The sequence below is a fragment of the Polyodon spathula genome, chromosome 19 (assembly GCF_017654505.1).
Source record: "Polyodon spathula isolate WHYD16114869_AA chromosome 19, ASM1765450v1, whole genome shotgun sequence".
Classification (NCBI taxonomy): domain Eukaryota; kingdom Metazoa; phylum Chordata; class Actinopteri; order Acipenseriformes; family Polyodontidae; genus Polyodon; species Polyodon spathula.
The window spans coordinates 8,148,528-8,170,500 of NC_054552.1; the positions used below are offsets into that span (position 1 = coordinate 8,148,528).

At 38.1% G+C, this 21,973-nt stretch overlaps 1 protein-coding gene and 1 pseudogene across 1 annotated transcript; one reads left to right on the plus strand and one right to left on the minus strand.

Moving 5' to 3' along the window:
* Window positions 1–728: 728 nt before the first annotated feature.
* Window positions 729–17,793, plus strand: LOC121295082 (synembryn-A-like). Its single transcript, XM_041219400.1, has 10 exons — window positions 729–1,068; window positions 2,823–2,870; window positions 9,619–10,239; window positions 10,382–10,476; window positions 11,005–11,155; window positions 12,140–12,235; window positions 12,821–12,965; window positions 13,373–13,517; window positions 14,972–15,091; window positions 16,929–17,793. Exons 1-10 carry the CDS (start codon window positions 979–981, stop codon window positions 17,047–17,049), a joined length of 1,632 nt encoding a protein of 543 aa, XP_041075334.1. The 5' UTR covers window positions 729–978; the 3' UTR covers window positions 17,050–17,793.
* A 1,744-nt stretch (window positions 17,794–19,537) lies between these two features.
* LOC121294774 overlaps window positions 19,538–21,973 on the minus strand; it is a 2,842-nt pseudogene continuing 406 nt past the window's right edge.

The following is a 21,973-nucleotide window of genomic DNA, read 5'->3' on the forward strand; positions in this document are numbered from 1 at the left end:
TGTGAGGCTGAACTATGATATAGTTACGTAATACGTTTATTGGAGAAGACAGTGAAACCTACATTGTATTAAACTACAACATATATCACAAAAACTAAACATGCAAACAACCGAATTTAGTCTAGTTTCCTCATCAGATAAACTCCAGGCAGACCAATGCAAACAAACCGAACTGAGTACGGTACACTGTTGCTTAATTTGCAAACGTATCTGTATGTAGTGTTGAATTTTGATTCTGTTTTGAACTGCTTTGTGATGCGCTTACATATATTACCAGCTAAAGGTCGTTTTTGATCTCTTGATAAAAGATTACATATATGTACATTAGTTTTAAAGACCTATTTTGAAAGGCTGACACCTGTTTTTGGTTGAAACATTTGACCTTAAAAAGATACCTTAGCCCATGTAATTCAATATGACTGAAATAATAAGAAGAAGAAGAAGAAGAAGAAGAAGAAGAAGAAGAAGAAGAAGATGTGCGTGTGTGTGGATGTGCGCGCGCAGTTTAACCACACAATTTTAAAATTAAATCAAACATTAATATTCACATTTTGTTTGTTGTTTTAATTTCAAGAACAACAGATTCGTGGTTATTTAATACAATATTCTATGCATTCAATTTTCGACATGTGGAAATAAAAATGTATCAATGCTACCTCTTTAAGGGGGCGTGTTATTATATGTAAATTTAAGTACAATGCAAATTTAGGGTGTTTTTTTTTTTTTTTGTTGTTGTTTTTTGCTTTTGCTGCTTCCACCAAGCGTCAAAGCAGTATTTTAACAAATTCAAACTACAACTCCCACAAGCAAGGGGTAGGCGAGTCTCCGTTACTCTTGTCATCCAGTGGATTTTGAGCTCCAGTGATCAGAGTTGAAAGTGGGATTGAAGACGTGAGTCGTTTCAGTAAATTACAATCCAGCGCGTACTGTGTATGGTTGTCAGGTTCGCTGTGCAAAGCACTGCATTCCTAACAAGCAATGAAAATGGATCTGAGCGCAGTCATTGAAACTGTCGAAGCCGGGTACCAGGATGCTGCTATGATGGCACTGCAAGCGTTCAATAAAGAGGTGAGTTAATGGCATATTTTATTTGTATGCACCTTGTTGATGTTTTGTTTATATATAAAAAAATATATATAAACGCATGTCTGTGTGTGATAACACGTTGTTTTTCAGACACTGTAGATTGTTTGAACACGGAGGATACATTTTGTCCGTGTCTGTTTTTATTATGAGCTTCGTATTACTGTTTTCTGTGCAACAAATAGGGTGATCTTGAGCTGATGATGACGTCAACACCCAACGCTGAATGGTCTTTAATAGCATTGATGTGGTCAGGGTTACGGTGGGGGTTGGGCATGCAAATTATTTTAATGCTTTAAAAATAACCCATCAAAACTAGAAAGCTCTGTAGATGTAAATGTATTTTTATATATGTGTTATTAATTATTCTTATATATGTGTTATTATAATAATAAACGTAATAAATTATACTTTATAAAACGACGCTGCATAATTACTGACAGTTCCAGGTCCAAACTATGTTATAATAAATAATAATATATTATAATAATAATAATTATAATTATTATTTAAGTCAATTATTTGTGGGAAACTATGTAGTACATCATTGAACAATATATATAATAATAATAATAATAATAATAATAATAATAATAATAATAATAATAAATTGTAAACATGCTGATTGTCTAGCAACTTTTATTTTGAATGGAAATTGTAATGTAGATATTGGAAATAATATAGATTAATATAATCTAATACTTAGCAAAAGTAAAATTTATTAGTCAACAATCAGCTATCCTAAGCCATATGGAACAGAGAGAACAGAAAAGAAAGAATATTTAGTTGATATGATATGCTGTGGAAAGCACATACATTGGTTTAGTTAAGTTTAGTTTAATCACTTTGTACACAGTTTTTTTTTTTTTTTTTTTTTTTTTTATTGTAAATAAACAAGTCTGATTTCCATTTAACTGTTCTGTAGCCAGTATTTAAACAGATGAAATCTATTTTGAAAGCGAGGGCTTACATTTTTTATTATTTATTTTACTATTTATTTGCAGAAGCTTAGAAGAACATTAAGTGCATTAAAACAACTTTTTTAGATCAGAATCAATGCATTGATTAACAAATTGTTTATTAATAATACATGTACCCATATTTAAAATCATTACACTATATCTCCCAATTATATTAGAATAATAAAGTATTAGTATTTTTTTTCACTTGTCAGTAAAGAATACAGCTGTAAACCAGTAAGAAATGAACAATACAGATATTTTCAGTAAAGAGTACAGCTGTAAACCAGACCATGTCAGTAAAGTAACAGTAAGAAATGAACGATAAAGATATTTTCTCAAATAGCAAGATTTAACCAAGCAGACGACAAACTAGATTAAAAGAGCCAATCTTTTTATACAGGAAGCTGTCAGACTTGTGCAGTATCTTCACAATTGGATTAAGTAATTGAGGTTTGAATAGACATCAGCAAAGCCAAGCCAATTATGTAAGTGACAATGGTCACATTAGCTATATACTAGCAATAATCATAATCTTTATTTTTCATAGTGGACCACCATTACAAAGTGCTTTACAAGGTATGAGATATGTAAGATGGAGCACAAAGATTTTTTATAGCCAGAACGTACACACTTGCTATAAGCTATATAGCTTTTCTTATAGCTTGCAGACACCAATGTGCTTGTGTCCCATACTGTAGTGGATGTGTCTGTGTGGCTCTTTCAATCTGTAAATCATCATGCCAGTTAACATGTGTATATTCTTTTTTTTTTATTAAGAAATGCCAGTGTTTCACTTTTGATGGTGATGGAAGAGTAGAAAGGCAGGTAAGTGACTATATTTGTCATTTTATTTAAAAGTCTTCCCACACACATTTTGTTAATGGAATACAATAAACAAATCTGAGTGCCTTTACCTTTAGATATGTACCAACCCAGAAAAAAACAACAGGCCTCTTGCTCCTGCTCCCACTTGGCAGGTTACCATGGAAACCACGGTATTAGAAACTACTGTATATAGGTTTACTAAAATCCAGGCCTGGATACCATAGAGTTTTTATATTCAACAAAAGGTTTACTTTTTCAGAAGTGACAAGAAAACACCACAATATAACTGTCTCTATGCTGAAATATATCTTCCAGAAGAAGGTATAGGTATTAACTTCTGTTTCTTTTTTGCATGCTTTTGTATTAGGAAGATACATTAAAACAGGTATTGTAGTTTTCATGAACTAATTGTTTATGAAAACAAGATTTAGTTGTGAAAAAATACCTGCAATAGCCAAATACTTGGGGAAAAATAAACAAGAAAGTATATTAAATTAGTCCGCTAATTGTAGATCTCACTTCATTAACTTTTCTAATAGTATTGACTTGAAAGCGCCTTACAAGGCCTGCAGAAAGTATCAGCCAAGTCAAAAGGTAATGGCTTTTGAGTCTCAATCTATAAATATCCATTTAAAAATGAAACTTTAAAGACTGAGGCCCATATTTATGAAAGGATTGTGCATGTTTTATGACTGTAAAACAGATGCTGAGGGTTCTGAATTCTTGGATTGAATTTATAAAGCACACGCAATAGCATAAACACGCAGTTAATACGCAATTTGCGGGGGCAATGACTCTGTGCGCTTTAGCCCTTGATGCATATGTAATTCTGAGGCATTTCTGAATTAAACCGCTAAAATTGGGAGGGGATTTTGCAAATGAGGTCTATTAAATATTCCGTCTAATTTATTACAGCTGCCGGTAATTGCGGGCCTCGTATTTGTGTGATTATTTTAAGCATTTTCCGCAGTCAGACAGTAGGCTATATAAAAGGCAAGGTGATGTGGGAGACTTGTCTGCAGCAAGAAGGAGACATTGTTTTCAAGGACAAAGAAACATTTAAAAACATTTTGCAAAAAGCTCATTTTTTAACCCTTCTGGTCAAAGTCAGTTTGTAAATTAAGGTTTGTAATACCGGTACCGTATTGTTTTGCAAACTCCAATTTTTAGTACATGTTTCATAGCTTACATGACAAAACAGAAAGTCTGCAAATAGAGAATATAGAATCCATTAAAAAAGGTTCTCAGAAGCCCCTAAAAAGGTCTCCCCACAGTGGCAAAGCAAGGTTCTAACGAGAGCCTTTACTTCTAGAGTGTAGGCATTATTAACAGAACAGTGGAGGAGATTAAGAAAAGATGGAACCATATTCCAAGCCGCATAAAAGAAAAAGTCTCATATACAGTGAGGGCTCATCCTCCACCATTATTTTAGTAATGCCTATAGAATTATTTTTTTGTAATATGACATTCTGGTATTTAACAATACTGGGTCAGGCGGTATTGTTAAATTCGAGTAAAAAAAGAAAAAGGGCAGAGGGACACTTGACGCAGTTAGTTTGTAGCTAGAGCAAGTAAAGTTTTTCGACCATATATATATTACAGATATGGTTTAAAATCATACATAGAGTAAGAAATACAGACAAACATAAGAAATAGGAGAGTTGTAACTGCGTAAGACTTTAAGACGATATAAGTCGTAGTTAAACTGAAAATGCAGCTGTATTGTTGCTGAACATGTTGCTGTACAACAATGGAAAGATTATCCACCCGTTTGACTGGCATGGATGTAAGTAAATAAAACATATTGTTTCTGAAGTTTGAAAAGTCTATACGCCTGGAATTATTCTATATGAAATAAGAAGTTGAACTAATATGTGAAGCACAGTAACTAGAAGATTTGTCGTAATGTATAAGCAACCTGCTACAAACTTGAAGAGGTGTATTTGTTTAAGAAGCCACCGCACATTCCATATTTTATTAATTTGTCCTGGTGATATATTTCGAGCCTGTAGTACATCTTCATGTGTTACAAGTACTGCTTTTACCAAAATCTCCAGTTCCATATTGGTAAATTTCAGTTTTTCGCTTCTGAGCATCCTCATCACCATGGCTAGTACCAAGCTGAGGTCTGTGTGCCATTCATTTTCTTTTGGAATGTGTAGCCTACACTCGCAGGGTTGACTCACACCCGCTATTTATTGTGAGAGGTGTGTAATTCTCCACTGCTAATTGTGGTGAGGGGTATTTAAATTGCTTGATTGCGGAATCTCCTGCTTTACCTAATTAGTCATAAAATAGGTTGTTATTTTGACAATGAGTGCGGCCATTCTGAACACAATATGTGGCTTTTTGCGGTCGGTTTTTCCTCTTTATAAATTTGGGCCTCAGTGTTCAATTCTCTATGATCAGTTGGTAAGAATGAGTTTGGGAGTCTAGATTGTTCCAGCTGTGTGGTACATAGCATCATAATGTCTCTGTTCATTTCAGTAGACATCCTTGACATTTAGGCATTAATCAGTATTACAGTAGCATTTGGCTATTGGTTATATAAGCTCTGTTGCAGTGTTATGCTTCCCAAAATTGTCAGTCAGTCAGTCAGTCAGTATAAAAACCCTGACATTGTTTTTCTTTTTACTGTAATTAACGCAACACCTTCAAACGGAGCATGACAGTTTTATTTAATTGTAATTCTGCATAGTAAATGTGTTACCCGATTAATCTTAAAGTTATGTACACAGCCAGTGTAGCCATATACTGCATGCACATTTTTTGATAGGTGACTGACTGACTGGTACAAGCTGTTGTCCAAATTGCCCTGAAGCCTCTGTAGAACTCTTAAGTAGTTTTGTGCATTAAGGCCTTGTGTTAATAGTAGATGAAGCCACAGCATTAGTTGACACCTTAAATCTCCTTTTTGCTTTTGTTTTAAGCTTTATGGAAACATTAGATGAGAGCTGTCAAGATTGCAATGAGTGGATGGTATGGAAGTGTGTTCATTAATAGTATTAGCCTGATTATACAGTTTCATTTGGGATTTATCCAAAACCTTTGTTTAGTAGATCAAAAACATTTATTAAAAAAACAATCAAACAATGAAAATAAAAGTAAATACAGTTTTCCAGAGAAAAACCATTTGCAATTTCTCCAGCTGGATTCTGTTCCTCAATGTGACGGCTTCTGCAACTCTTGGCTAAGTTTTTTCCAGAAGGCCTAGCAGCCTCCATAACAGGAATTCTGTAGTAGCTAAAACTTTGTAAACATTGACTTATGCTCAAAAGCAACCTTTATGAATATCTTGACCCAAAGTGTTAAATTTCCTGATTTCAATACGAGTCAGTTAAATCTGTTATGTCACATTTTCCAATGGTACATGTGGTCAAGATACTCAATCATTGATGAAAACCTACCTTTTGAACGGATTCAGTTATCATTCTCATTGCTTCTTCCTCCTTCACACCCCCAATGTTGTTTTTAACATGGGATACTGCACAAGTAATAAACTGATGCTTGTAGATGTAGATTAATGCCAGGTACCTCACAGATACTGAATTGTGTTCCCAGCAGATACTGTATCACCTGGAAGACAGTGCAATGCATTATCTGCTTTTGTTAGGCTGGAATACAGATGTGTCTGCATACGTGTGAATCCCGAGGGTCAGAGTTGTAAACAGCTAATCTATACAGCCTCAGTGGCGACAGGCTTTCCTGCTTAATTGTTTTGTCTTTTTCGGAGGCTTGCTGTGCGCAGTGGCATGCTATTAACATGGGTGTGCAACGGACCCCAATTTCCTTACCCGTTAACCAATGTGCTGTGCTGTGTGGCCTGGTTTAATTACAAAGATCTGTATAGACAAAACCGCAGACCCCCCCCCCCCCCCCCCCCGGTAGTTGTCAGACCTTTGATATATAACACACAGCCGATCTGCAACTAGAACATGCTGTTGTGAATTGTCCAGAGTTGTCCCTGTACTTGATGCTGAATTTCTAATTTAAAGTTTCATTTGTTAAATTGTATTATATGTGCAGGCACTTTTAGAAATCTTAGGAAACCCGAGTTCTGTTTTTTTTTTTTTTTTTTTTTTTTTTTTTTAAATCTTTTAGCCTTCATCAGGTCCCTTGGTGTCCCATGTATTTTAAGCATTGGCAGCCTGTATTTCCTACATTATATCTGAAACAATTACAGTAGAACCTGACATATCCCTCTTAACTGGCTCCATCGAATATGTGAAAATATTGCATCTCAGAGGGAGACGTTATACTACAATGTAGTTGCTTTATTATCCAAGACAAAGTAATCTCACAGTTTTTTTTTTCCTTTACACCGCAAGTGTGTTAACCCAGAAATGGTGTTTAAACAACTACAACAACAACAACAAAGCATAGAGCTTTGGAGGTTGTGAAAAAAAAAATGTGTTTCAGCTTTGCAATGGTACAGTAATTGTATTAATCTCCTGCTTTCTTGTTTTCTTTTATTGAACATGGCTAAACTGGGCTGCTTGTTATAAAGAAAACTCAATTCCCAAAAGCTCCTTTTTAAAATTATTTTTGTTATATCTGTAACTGAATCCATTCTGTCCTGCTAAGAGCTGAATTGTCTCTTTTAGACTAATGATAAAATGAGCATTGATCAGTTTCCATCAGTTGGTAGCAGCATGTGTAAATGATGCTTGCCAGAGGTCCATCGGTTAATGTGTTGGGTTGTGTTCATTTGCATTTTGGGTTAGCAATACTAATATGGGGTAGCGCTATACCCAATGAGACAAACAGCATGAACTTTACCATCGGGCATGGTGAAGATTAACATACGCAACTGGATATTAGAGGTATTTTTAAAAGGTGAACTGCGTTTTTAGGGTTACCAAATTCTGTACTTGGCTGCGTTTTTATTAAAATGTTTGGAAGGAATTGAAAGATAATTGGGAAATGGGCACACAAAGTCTCTGGCTTGTATAAATCATTATGCTAATCCATGTATAACTCCCTGCTAAGATTCACTTCGCTGACAAGCACTCGAAGGTATTAGAAGGTTTTCCACAATAGAATAGAAAGAAGTGGAAGGAAAGAATTACTGTTTTTTTTTGTTTGTTTGTTTAAGTGTTTTTATTCTGATGTTAAATCTGATGCGTTTTGAGGTCATCCTTTAAGACTAAGTAGCTTAAAATAGTTTTTTTTTTAAATGTATTTATTTATTTATTTACATTTTTCTGATGTTAGCCATCAATGAAATGCCTACAAAATTTCTTCTAACTTCTAGTTGCCTGCCGTAGACATATGTAATGTTACCTAGAGCAGCCAAAATCTCTGAGTAAGCACCTTGTACACAGATATGTTTTGCCAGCATGTTGCTGACTCTTACTTCTGAAAAGACCGGCTGGTCATGCCTTTGCTAGATATGTGGAGTGAATGATCACAAACATCATGAAACAGTAAGGAGACAATAAGATTTTTTTTTTTTTTTTTTTTTTTTTAATGGAGCAGCTTAATACCGTAAAAGACACAGAGTAGAGACATTTCCAAGTACTGAATTCTGTCTCACCTGTTTGTGTTTCCTTACATTTGAATCTGTGTTTATGAGCTCATGATTTAAATCACAGTTTAAATCAATTTCAATTATAAAATATCCTCTATTTTCAGAGGCTTGTATTATTCATCTTCCCTGCAGTGCTTTGCCATCGGTACTGAGTGGAGGATCAGACCTCAAATGAAGGAGGGAGAGCAGTAATGCGATTGGGGGCTTACAAATACAATTTTTTATGCAAAAGACTGCACTGGCTATTTGTTTTGAAGGGCAGGGTATATTACAAAACCATTCAGTGCTACTGTTTGTAGAAAATTTAGCATATCAGATTAAACACAATGGAAAAATGAGATTATGGCTAGTTATATTTTAAAAAATTGTGGGAGATAAAAGTTCTGTAACACATAAATATTATATTAAACACTACAGGAAGAGAGATTATAATCTTATCCCCACCAGTTTTACTGGCAGTGTGGTATAGTCAAAGTTACCCCAGTGTGTTGTCAAGGACTAAACTTAATGATCAAAATACAGAAGATTGCATGTAGACAACAACACTGAGGAATCAGAAAGGAAACAAAACTGTTATTTTTTTGGTATTTACTATGCACTATTTTATAGATCACTATAGCCAGACCCTAGCAGGTTCTGATCTAACACAATCATTTCAACCTAGCCTTACCATTCAGATATCGTCATGGGATATCAGAAGCTAGGCAGAGCTGGGCCAGGAAAGCCAACCTCAATGAAACACCATTAAACTGTTTAAAAGTATTTTATTCTCCAATGGATACACTATCCCTGGAAAAAGCTCTGTCCATTGATCCTGAATAAAATAGACCTGACACATGATAGAAACATCTGAGTATCATTAAAAGCCCTTTTACATCTATGGATGTGATGCCTACTTAAAAGGAACCCTTCCAATAATCCCATTAGACTGTGAGTAAAGAGGGTAATCGACAGTGTCTACCAAGTGTTTACAGCATCTCTTTCTTCTGTGAGGAGCTTGCACCCTTCTAGAGGGTATTCCAAATCAGGTATTTGCATTCCTTATCCATTCGGATACACTGACTGGACAAACAATGATACAATAGCCATAATAGTGGGTAGGATAGTGTAGCGCCTGGTGCATCGCTCGAGTAGAAACAGACATTTGATGTTTTGGTTCATGATTAAGCGTTTTGAAGTTGTGGGTGGATTTACAGTGTTTTGGTTTCTGATCCCTAGCGGTTGGGGAAGCTGGTGATCCAGTTCCTGGAGAGGGACCTGCAGCCGCCCTGTCAGCTAGCCTGCCTGGAAACCATCCGGATTCTGTCCCGGGACAAGAACTGCTTGGAGCCGTTCGCCACCCAGCAGGCTATTCAGACCCTGGGCCGGCACGCGGGCATCGAGCACAGCGAGGGCGTCACCTCTGAGATCCCAGACCTGGAGGTGATCGTGGAGGCCCTCAAGTGCCTGTGCAACATCGTCTTCAACAGCCCGAGCGCACAGGAGGTGGGGGCCGAGCAGCGGCTCATCGTGGGCCTCACCGAGCGACTCAAGCTCTACAACGACCGGCACTGGAGCCACGAGGTGCGCTTCTTCGACCTGCGGCTGACCTTCCTGTTCACGGCGCTGAGGGTGGACGTGCGCGGCCAGCTGGCTCACGAGCTGCGGGGGGTCAGTCTGCTGTCCGACGCCCTGGAGAGCACCCTGGGCCTGCGCTGGCTTGACACCTTCGAGGTGGCACGAGCAGACAAAGGAGACGAGGACCTGCCCCTGCCCCGCCAGGAAACCGAGCGCAGCATGGAGATCCTCAAGATCCTCTTCAACATCACCTTCGACACCAACCGCCGCGACGTGGACGAGGTGAGGAAAGGGTAGTGAAGGGTAAGGTAGGGTAGGGTATGCTTATGTTAAAGCATACTACTTGCATGATCAACTGGAAATTTGCCAGAAAACTCCTTGTTGGTTGAATAAAAAAAACTGAAACTTCCCTTTTTATTTGCAGGAAGAAGCCGCTCTTTACAGGCATCTCGGTGCCATCCTGCGCTTCTGCCTAATGAGCAAAGCAGATGGAGAAGATAGGACAGAGGAGTTCCACAGGTAACAGACGTTTGAATTGAAATGAAACTGCATTGTATAATTCCCTTTAATGTTAAGCCTTTGATACATTCAAGCAACTGTCAAATTGTTTGTAATTTAAAATTGCATCACTCTGTCTGTATGAAGTATTAAATTACATAAGTCCTAAGAGACATTTGTGTTTTTGCTTGCTGCACAACATTGAATGTGCAAAGCTATATGAATGGGAGAGGCGACAACCAAATAATCACTAAATGCATTCATCATTTCTAAACTTGTATAACCTGTCTACAGGTCTAGAAAAGATAACTACTCTCAAACCTGCACACTGCTATTGTAGTACAGGAAAGGCAACTCCACTTAAAACCACAAAAAAAGATAGTTAAAATATTCTACTGTAGGCTTTTCAGACACATTTCAAAGTCAGATTATAGAAAACACTCGAGAAAGCCTCTGAGAACTTGTGGGGAATGTTGTCTACCCTTGTGCTAAGCCAGTCTCCTCCTGCCCCTGTTGTATGAAGCCAGGCATGTGCCTTTGCTGTTTCAGTCACACGGTGAACTTGCTGGGGAACCTGCCTCTGATGTGTCTGGACGTGCTCCTCACCCCGAAGGTCCAGCAGGGCTCTATTGAGTACATGGGGGTGAATATGGATGCGGTCAGTATGCTACTAGACTTCATGGACCGGAGGCTCGACCGGGTGAGTGCATCTCTTGAGCAAATCAAAATGTAAATGAGATATAATGGTATGTCGTTGATTATTGTATAGTATGGTATGGTATACACTTAGTAACAGTGAATGGTTGAGTATTGTATTTCATTCTATAATGTTTGAATACTACATCTTTATACCACTGAAATTCATTGCTATAACCTGCCATTACTGACCATTCATTGCACATGGAAATGTAATAAAACAAATAGTATTGCGTACTTTCTAGAGAGGTCTGTTTGGCCAAAATAACACTGCATTTATGGGGCATTTATAAAAGCCAGTGCTACAGCTGAATTAGCTTAGTTTCTTCAGGCTGCTGGTGATTCAACCCTTTAGACATCAGCATGTTAACTGTTCTATGGTCTGCATGTACAAGAACATAAGGTTATTGCTAGAAAATTACATGTGTATACATTATACATGCATGTATAGTTACCAAGCATCAGCCCATGATGCTGGCGAAAATGTCCATGTTTTTTAAAACTGAAGTCTACAAGGATTTGCGTTGTTTATTCAATGTATCTGCTACAGTTGTTTGTACTATATGAAGCCGCTTTGGGCTCTGGGTTGTTTTTTTTTTTTCAAAAAACAAATAGCAGCTGGCGTTTTTTAATACAGACGATGCAAATCTCTGCTGGGTAAATGGGATAATTGAGGAACCAGCGCTATATTTATTGCTGGATTACTGGCAGTCTAATTGTCATTGAAGCTAATGTAGCAGTAAAAGATATTACCATGCATGGTTTATTTGTCAATTCTTGATTTTTTTAAATGTGGGCTAGGCTGGCCATGTATCACACTCTTGCGTTTTATAAAGTACGGATAGGCTCAGTTGTCCAGCCAAAGCCTTTACTGCCCTTAATAAATGAAATTGAAATAGAGTCTCAGGTGATAAACAACTGCTTAGCGCTATTTAGAACAATTCTGGAGGAAATGATAAACTACATGCATTCCTTTTGTGAATCCTAGGAGCACAAACTGAAAGAGACCCTGACTCCCTCCTTGAACCTGCTGACTGAGAGCGCCCGGGTCCACAGGGAGACCAGGAAGTTCCTGCGGATGAAGGTGACTCCTCTTTCATGGGACTGACAGATTCATGTGTGTAGTTACAGCTGCGGAGGGAGATGTATCTAACTAACATGCTTATTCAATCTCAGACCTACGGGCAATTCCAATTGTAACTGTGCAATTTGGAATGAATTGCGATGACAATGACATTGTAATTGTGCTTCTAGTTGAACCTTGGCACGTCTGCATAATTGGAATTGGAATTATACCATATAATTTATCCATTACAGTTCCATTACGGATTTATTTGTCGTTCAATCATTATTCTGTTTTCAACCACTTTTGGTGACCTCATTTGTTTGAAAAAAAAAAATAGAAGTTACTGATTATTGCTTGCTTAGTTAGAATAAATAAACATGTTAATGTGTGTAGTTGTTTTGCTACTTTTTAGTGTAAGTGTAATTATAATTGTAATTAGTGCAGCGTAATTGTGACTTACTGTAATTGAACAAAATAGCATTGATTGGAAGTGCAATTTCAGCCAGCAATTCTGAAACAACTGAAAATCGTGTCAAAGATGCAGTGTCGCTGTCTATGACCTGGGGCCCTGGTGCAGTTCACATGGGCTTTGTGTTCTTTCAGATCCTTCCGCCTCTGCGGGACGTGAAGAATCGCCCTGAAGTGGGGAGCTCCCTGCGGAATAAGCTGGTGCGCCTCATGACTCACATCGACACAGACGTCAAGCACTGCGCTGCCGAGCTGCTCTTCGTCCTCTGCAAGGAAAGCGGTGAGTGGAGCCCCATGCCAGGTTGCACATTTTTTTATTATCGAAATACTACTTCGACAGTACATCCAGTTTGAGAAAACAGTTTGCCGTTATAAGTTTACATTATCCAACGATCAGCAACTCACAGTGCAAGTTGTATTCCCAAAGACAGTAATAAGTATGCCACTGTGCAGAGCCTAAATTGTGAGAACACCTACTGTATTCCAAGCTATTGCCAGAGGAAAATAACCACAGGAGTCACAACAGCATACAGTTTTATTAATGTGGTTGTTTTTATGTAAGTGCCGTGCAGTGTTATCCAAAATGAAACCATCGATTAAGTTCAGCAGATCGAAGGAGCAGTTATGCTGGTGGCTGGTGAGCAGTGTGTGAAGCGCTCTGTCTGTCTGTCTGTCCGTTACACCCAGTTTCCAGGTTTGTGAAGTACACTGGGTACGGAAACGCGGCGGGCCTGCTGGCGGCGAGGGGCCTCATGTGTGGCGGGAGAGGGAAGGGCAGGTACTCGGAGGACGAGGACACGGACACAGAGGAGTACAAAGAAGCCAAACCAAAGTAAGCGGCCACCGATCCCTTTCACTGGACATCTAAAAAAGTAGGCCTGGGTGTGCAGGATTGCATTAGCATGACCAGCGTTTGCTCAAACGCTTCCCCACAAAAATAAAACTTTTTACATATTTATAAAGCATTCGCATATCTAAATTCAACATATCTTAGCAATACTACCCTACAGTTACAGGACTGAATTATGGACCAGCGTTCCTCAGTAACTTGTGATAATTCTCACTGTATCTGTATTTTAACATGAATCATAATTAATATTGCTGTATAATGCCTTTTATATAAAGCATTGTAATGTGTTTTATTAAATGTTAAACTCTTAATATAGTGTTTATAAGTAATTGTGTGTAGTGGAAGGTGCCTGATTTGTTTTTGGTTATTCCCAATAAGGATGGCCAACAATCGAAAAGTTTGCTTTAAGAAAAGAACAAGGCCATTACACTTCTGGTATTAGGGAACACGGAGTAACCTTAAACAGCAAGGCTGTGATATGTCAAGAGAACATGCTTTTGCATAAGTTTGCTGTTCTGTATCAAATTGGGTGATGGTTGGCTGGGGTGTCTACTGGATGAAGTTTCTTTTCAGCTGTATGTGTGTCACTGCATGGACTGATACACATACTGTGTAGAAAGTACTGTACACATATAGCTACAGATATGTACATAGTTAGAGATATACCGGATAGCTGGTTGAGCTGTTGTCGTTAGTGCTGCATGGTGTTGGTGTGTCTGTCCCGGAACAGATTTACAATTGTTTATTTATATCAGTGGATTGAAAACAATCTGATTAAAGCAGATTGTTAATCCTGGGTAATCTGCATGAGACTAGAACACCAAGATCTAGAAGAAATGTCCCTGTGCAATGCAAGAAGAATTTCCCCACAGCCTAAGGGTACAATAAATAAAAAAACAAAAATAGATCATGTATCCAGTAATTCCCTTTGCATCCATATTTCAACATATATCTTGTTAGAGATTGCCTTTACCTTATTTTTTTTCAGTCATTTATATTTTTGTTGACCTAACAATTTTTGAAGTTTTTGAAATTTAGCTAAAATGACAAACCTCCACAACTGCCAGACTGATTTAAGAAAGACATCTTGAACTAAGTAGAGAACATACATCTTGATATTGTTCACTGCAGCGACCAAGACCAACTTAAGCAATAAGTGTCATATAAAAAATAATGTTGTTGTCCATTGTTGGACTATATTTAAGGTGTTTTTTTTTTCTTAATGTTTAAGTGCATGATAAATGTATTAAAATAATTGGCTCTCAATATGCTTTATTCATATTATAGGGTTCAACTGTACTTTGATGATAAAACCTTTTTCTGTTAATGGCTGAAGAGTGTAAGGAGAGGCTGCAGTAGTTATTGCACTACTGCACAGAGGCCAGAGGCCCAATAAACCACACACACAAGAGTGTCTTTTCCTGTTGTCTTTGTAGCATTAACCCTGTAACGGGCCGTGTGGAGGACAAGCTACCTAATCCAATGGAGGGGATGACAGAAGAGCAGAAGGAGAACGAAGCAATGAAGTTAGTGAATATGTTCGACAAAATGTCCAGGTAGGTGGCAGCACTTACTATTTTGTTGTTGTTGTGCTAAAATGACAGCAGGTGGGTAAATGGGCTCCACTGTAATGATCTGAAATGAGGTTCCACAAAATGTTGTTGACTCCTGATCCGGTCCTAGCTAAAAAATAAAGAACATGCAAAGAATTCTTTGAAAAGGTTTGTGATGTGTCTGAGGTGAAGCTCGTTGTGTGGTCAGCAGTCTCCAGGTTGCTCTGAGGGCTGTGTGTTTGCGTGTGTCTGTAAATTTGAAGTACTGCTCTGGTGTTCCCTGCCAGTTCCAGCTCTTTGCAGGTCTCAGCTTACTGCCAGGCTCCACTTCAGTGGAGGCGGGACTAGCAAGAACAATCCATCTATCGATGTATCTCTCATCACCTTAGAAACACACCTCATTGATTACCCATAATGTAGGCCCCAGCTAAGCAGGCTCCCACTTTACAACCTACCTCAGACTGACTGGAAGTTAGCTTTTTATACTATTAAGCAAACAGTTGTGCTGTAGTTACTCATGCTGTACAGTATAACGCACTTTAGTAGTATTTTTGTGGTGCTGGTGAAAGCTGTTGAATTCACAGAGCAGGAATAACAAAAGTGGAATAACAAATGTGAACTTCAAATTGTCCCCAAGGCCTCAAGCCTACCCAATAGGTACTACTGTTCCTGTTAAGAAACATGTAAGACGTGAGCAAAGGTACCAGCAAAGATGCCTAGTGCCAAGACTGAATTGTGTTTTTGTGGCTATGGACTGCTCAGGGCTACTGTCACCAAGCACCCTCTCTTAAGATTTAATCATTTTAATATTAATGTTTCCCAGCATGGGTAGAGTTGAACTGAGAGATAGCTGTCAGCCTGTAACTGACAGCATGGGTGAAAGATAGGGAGCACTGGTTGCTTAGAGCTCTTGAAGCTCTCAGCTGGTTATAATCCCCCTGGCATCCCAGCCTAATGCATCATTAATGTTAAAGCTGCAGGGTGGAAATTAGCTTTGGAGAGGGTCAGAGGAGGGGGTTGAGAAATGGGGGGCCTGAATCTGACAGCTAAGTAAACAGCACAAAGTCTCTTGAAACACACACTGGCTCTAATGATATCTATATAAAGAACCAAATGTTGTAAGAGTAATTGTGATCAGACAGACAGACTGTCATGATCAGTGCAAATGGCTCCCTATTGTTTGAATGAACTTTTTCCCACTCTGCGCTGCAGTACAGTACACATGTATAAAATATCAGAATAATTGGCATTAAAAAGACACTGCAGAGATGCATACAGCACTATGGTAAGGGAAAGAGGTTCTTCAATGATGCTTTCACTGTATATGCTTCTTTGAAACTAGCAGAAGGCTTCAAGGCATAACCAATTTGTTGACACATTGCAACGGAAGACCTTTGAGCAGTTTGTTTATTCATGGGATAAATTTCTTTCTGATCTCCAGAAGGGTCACCCCTAATGAGTACCCAACCCTGCTATCAAATGGTTACGAATAGCGAGGCTTCCTGAATCACAATAGGGATTCGCCATATGGCAGCTCCTCAAAACTCTTCAAACAGGTGGCGTGTTTTTATATGGATACGCGTTCACTAAACTAGAACAGAGTTGTGGGAATCACCTGCAGTAACTGGTTAGCACTGGACTGATGATTGCAGCCCATTTACACAGTGTGTATCTTAGGTGTTTCTGTTTATTTGTCATCCTTGGTCAACCGATCATTTAATTTCTATCATACAGAAACAAATATGCAAAGAATGGTACCGTTCTTTCCTACTGGGTGATTATTTTTTGCCTGATGAGTCGAATTGGTCCTTCAGTAACCGGTTTCCATTTCTCATTGTAGGGATCAAGTGATTCAGCCCATGACGGTGGGGCCTGATGGGAAACTAGCGAGTTTGGAATCAGCTATGCAAGGACTTTCAGAACAGAGGTCGTCTTCAGGCTCTGACTCGGACGCTGAGTAAATGACGGCAAGAGTGTTTAGTTTGTTTCTATTTAGGGAGGGTGCTGTGTACAGTTGATAGAGGTTGCACGAAGACTCTTTTCTCAGTTAGTTTACTTGCTGTTTTGTCTGGTTCAATGTCTCTACAGCTGTACAGTGTGCAAACCATTCCGGCAAGATTTTTTTAAGGCAACATCTTTCTTCCTCTACACCGCAAAGCTTAATAACTGCAAATCCAACTCTTTTTTTTTTTTTTTTTTGTAGCTAATCATCCTGACTATCGTTAGTGCACTGCATGTAAAAGAAGTCAATTCCCAACTCATCCTCCCAGCAAGGGCTTCAGCTATAAGGGAGTTGCTAGCTGCTAGAGTATCCACAGTTTTGACTGGTTGAGCTGCGTACCATTGTTTTTTTTTTTTTTTTTTTTTTTTTTTTGTTTGTTTTTTTTTTGCAAGTTTCAGTGGAATTTTGTCACTATCTTGCAAATTTGTAGTGGTTTATCTGAATGTTGCCAAGTACAGTGCGCTCAAGGAACCTTGCAAGACTGGTGGAGAGACTGACCAACCTAAAGTGTGAACTCTCAGGCTGCTGGAATCAGGCAGTAGTCTCATCTCCTCAGCGAGCTATAGCTGGGAGAAGTTGGCAACCAACTTCCATGCATTGCTTTTGTTATAGGGGCTGTGGCATTATTCATATGGAAAAACAATGTATATCCTCATTTCATTTATTATTAATATTAATTTGAATTCAGTTATACTCGTAACATTTAATGTGATTATTATATTATTATTATTATTATTATTATTATTATTATTATTATTATTATTATTAATAAATATTTTAAAATCATTTACAACTTGTTTTCCTGCTTTTTTATGTTATTGTAGACTGCTTTTTTTAATGCTCCTTACTTTAGTTTCACATGATCAGTTTTATATTATGGGCCCACTTTCATGCAGAATTAAATTGGAGATGTATGAGATAAGGGTCACTACGTTAATAGAACAATTAAATACTTTGCAAATGTATTCATAGGGTAATAAAACATTTGCACAAGGCACTGGATTTACAGCCTTCAGTTTTCCAGGAACAATTAAGTACTAGTACGTTTTCTGGGGCTTTTGCATTTTGTATACTGTATGAAATTATTGTTTTTGGTTACTTTCCAAAATGCTTGGCTGTTTTTTTTTGTTTTGTTTTTCTGCCACAATATGTATAGTAACTCGGCAGTGCTTGCACACTTAAGTTGTACCTTTTTCCTTTGCTGTCTTCTTCAACTAAATCCTTATGGTCACTGGAACATTCTTCTGGGTTTTTTGTGTTTCTAGGTATTTCTTTTACATTTTGTCACAATTTGCAATTTTGTTTTAAATCCTCCCTAATAACTGTAATATAGCTTTAAATCCCATGAACGAGTCTCTACTCCTCATCGTAATCTAATAGAAATGTAGAATTTGCTGCCACTTAGTAGTTGGGATGGGTTTAAAGTATTCAAAACGAATCAATGATTAGCTACAAGTCAGGAAGGAGGGACACTGCCCAACTGCACTGGGAGTTTTATTGTTTTTATCGGTTAAAACCGAAAATCAGAAGCCCTACTTATATAGTATAAAATACTGTTTCTGTAGGGGTCTGCCAGTTGGGGTCGAATTAGCCTGGTTATGCAGTAACATCTACGACTCACATTGTTACAAGTCTAGATGGTGCTGGAATGTGACATTAATGAAGGCACCATCATTTAAAGATACCATCGGTTGTGTCTTCTTTAAATAACAAGCCTCTTCTATTTTAAGGAGTAAGAGCAGCATTTCATTGATTTCTGCATATTATAATTCTGCATAACTTTCAAACATTCATCACAATGTGTATAGGCAGGTTGTAGGGAAAAATGTTTGAGCCCAAACTTCTCATCCAACTAAACTTGCAAAAACATCATGCTTTAAAGCCAGGCTTTACAGACATGCCTGATCTGTTAGCCTAAACACGTCTAAACACATTTTAATAACAATACCACAGATAAGACCAGGCTGCTTAAATTGGAAAGGGCCATTGTCAATCATGTAACTATTTACAGTCACACCATGAAACTATCTTGCTTTAATCAAAGTATTTATTTATATATGTATTTATTTATAGGTTTATTAAAGTAATGTATTTCATTCTTAATTAAAAATATAATCTCACAGCTTATCAAACTGTGGCTCCGAACAGTTGCCACACAGGTTTTTGATGCATGTGTTTAGTTAGTACCTCCTGATTTACTTCAGTATTAATCCAGGTGAGTTTTAGTGTATTTTCTTATGACATAAAAATCCAAACATTTCCTATATACCAAATATTCGCAATGCAGAAAAGCTGTTAAGTCTTCATTGTTCCTTATTAATCTCCAGCTGTAAAAGAAAAAGCAGCATTCAGTGCTCATTCAAAGCCACTGTGGAAAAACCATTCACGTCACCAAAATGCCTGAATATTTCTGAATTCATGTTGGTACTTAGAGTATGAATGACATAGTCTGGTGATACTACTGGCTTCCTAATATTACTTTTGTTTGATAAGGAAAGAGCAACACAATCTGAAAGCTGTGACATAACCACACCTTATCAGTTTCCACCACAACGAGTTTGTTCAGCTCCTCTTTCCAGCCCAGTTTATCAGCAAACCTCTCCACTCCACTCACCACGTCGCCTAGCTCCAACACTGTCTGGGAGCTCGATAGACAAAGGGTCCCACCAGGTCTCGATTGACGAGAACCTGGGACACGGAGTTCCGCACAGTGCCTGCCAAGCTGGCAAAGGGTTCAACCTGAACAAAAAAGGAACCTGGACATTCTATAACACATGTGCTCGACACAAATCAACAGTTTAAACATGAACTACATTGACACTGTAACACCTTCATCTTCAGGTCAGTAACTTACAATATAGCAGTGATATAACATTAACTACAGTTGTGATTGTACTGAACTACTTCCTCTGAAAGGGATCACTTATTGAGATCTATTTGAACCTGGCTACAAAAAAGGAAAGCTGGTTAAAGGGTAGGTGAATTCATTTTAAACCCTTGGTTACTAAAACTGCTTGCCCTGCCAGTACTAGTAAATCATGCTCTTCCCTAGCCTCATTACCTCCAGGGAGGTTCCCATGACGACAAGCAGGTCTGCTGGAGGGAAGGCTGTTAGATACAGGAAGAAGCACTGTGGGAGCTCCTCTCCAAAGAACACAACGTCTGGTTTGATGACACCTTTACAGGTGGGGCATTTGGGGACTTTACTCTCAAGTATATCAGCCTGCAGAAGAAAAAAATACAGTATGAAGTCAAGAACGGGCACCGGGCTATATTCACAAAACCCAACATAAAAGAAATGCAGTTATTTTTCTTTACTATAATACATAGTAGCTGACACATTTTTGCTCTTCTGAGAGATTTTACTTGTTAACAGATTGTCCACTGGTTCCTGCAGAGGTTTGTGAATTTATTTGGTTTCGCTGACTCTATTGAGGTTAATGTAGCTCTTTTTTAAATGTGAAATCTGACAACCCTTTTTGTTTTATTTATTTTTATTTTTGACAGTTTATAGCCTTTACTATAATCTGTCTTAGATAGCAAACAATAATAAAACTGTTACAGACTGTTACCTTGATATTCAAATAAGAGTTTACCATATATTATTATTATTATAATACTACTAACTACTTTATTGCAGTAAGCAATTGGATGTTGACAAATCACCTACTCTTAAGTGTTCTCTGGGGTATAATGTTCGGCACATGGTGCAGGTCGCCGTAGCAAACGTTCCATGGGCCTCCACGTTTAGTGGAAGGAATACCTGCCACTACAAGAAATTAGCATTTTACAAGGCATTCAAATATAAGAGGCTTGATGGTCCAGTGGTTAAAGAAGGGGCTTGTTACCTGGAGTTTCCAGGTTCAAACCGAGCTCAGCCGCTGTTTCATGTGTGTGACTGAGCAAGTCATTTAACCCTTTTGTGCTCCATCCTTTGGATAAGACACAAAACCGAGGTTCTATTGTTCTATTGCAGCTGTGATGCACAGTTTACCCCCTAGTCTCTTTAAGTCGCTTTGGATAAAAGCATCTGCTAAATGACTAAATAATAATAATAATAATAATAATAATAATATAGGCAATAAAAAGATTGACATTCTCTTTCTGACCTTGGTATACATTGATCTGTTCATGTAGAAATATTGTTGGCATTTTGCATTCCACAAAATCTCATCACATGATAAGTGAAAACTGAAGGCAAGTACATATTCAGCTGACCCTATTAACAGATATCACCAAAATAAACCTTGATATACTCTACTTCTTCAGAAATACTACTTGATACACTGTTTGAAATCCCCTGGAGTTATAAATTGCATTTGTGGTGGAAAATGGTCTATGACAGGAATGAGAATTAACACAGGTCTGAATTTAATCTGGGTCAGATTTGGTGGAGGATATTTGACATTTACAGTATACAAGTCTACATTAACCAAAGACCAATTAACACTCTCTTCTACAGGTGAATGCAGAATGTTTACAGTGGCACTGGAACAATTTCTACAGTGGGGGTGCTGAAAGCCATTGAACTAAACTGTAACCCCTGTATATGATGGAAGCCATGCAAAGCCAAGGGAGTGCTGCCACACCCCAGCACCCCTAGTTCCAGCACCCTTGAATGCTTACATCTCTCCAGTCCATCAATGTTCTGGGTGTAGATGCGTTGCAGAAGCCCCTTGCCGTGCAGGAGTCAAATGAAGTAGTGGGCGTAACTGGGTTTGTAATTGCCAGGGTAAAGCTCTTTAGCCAGGGCGAAAAATGGCTTTGGGTTATGGTGGAAATAGTTGATCTCAAATATGGCTTCAGGATAGGGGATATCATACTGCTGGAGGTTATCATATAAACCACTTCCAGGTGACCTATGTAAACAAAAACAATACGTT

Bases quoted from the DNA above. Each gene is read 5' to 3' on its own strand.
- LOC121295082 (XM_041219400.1), top strand. From the start codon at position 979: ATGAAAATGGATCTGAGCGCAGTCATTGAAACTGTCGAAGCCGGGTAC. The intron at 13,518-14,971 runs GTAAGCGGCCAC...TTGTCTTTGTAG, and splicing joins TACAAAGAAGCCAAACCAAA to CATTAACCCTGTAACGGGCC. The intron at 15,092-16,928 runs GTAGGTGGCAGC...TTCTCATTGTAG, and splicing joins ATGTTCGACAAAATGTCCAG to GGATCAAGTGATTCAGCCCA.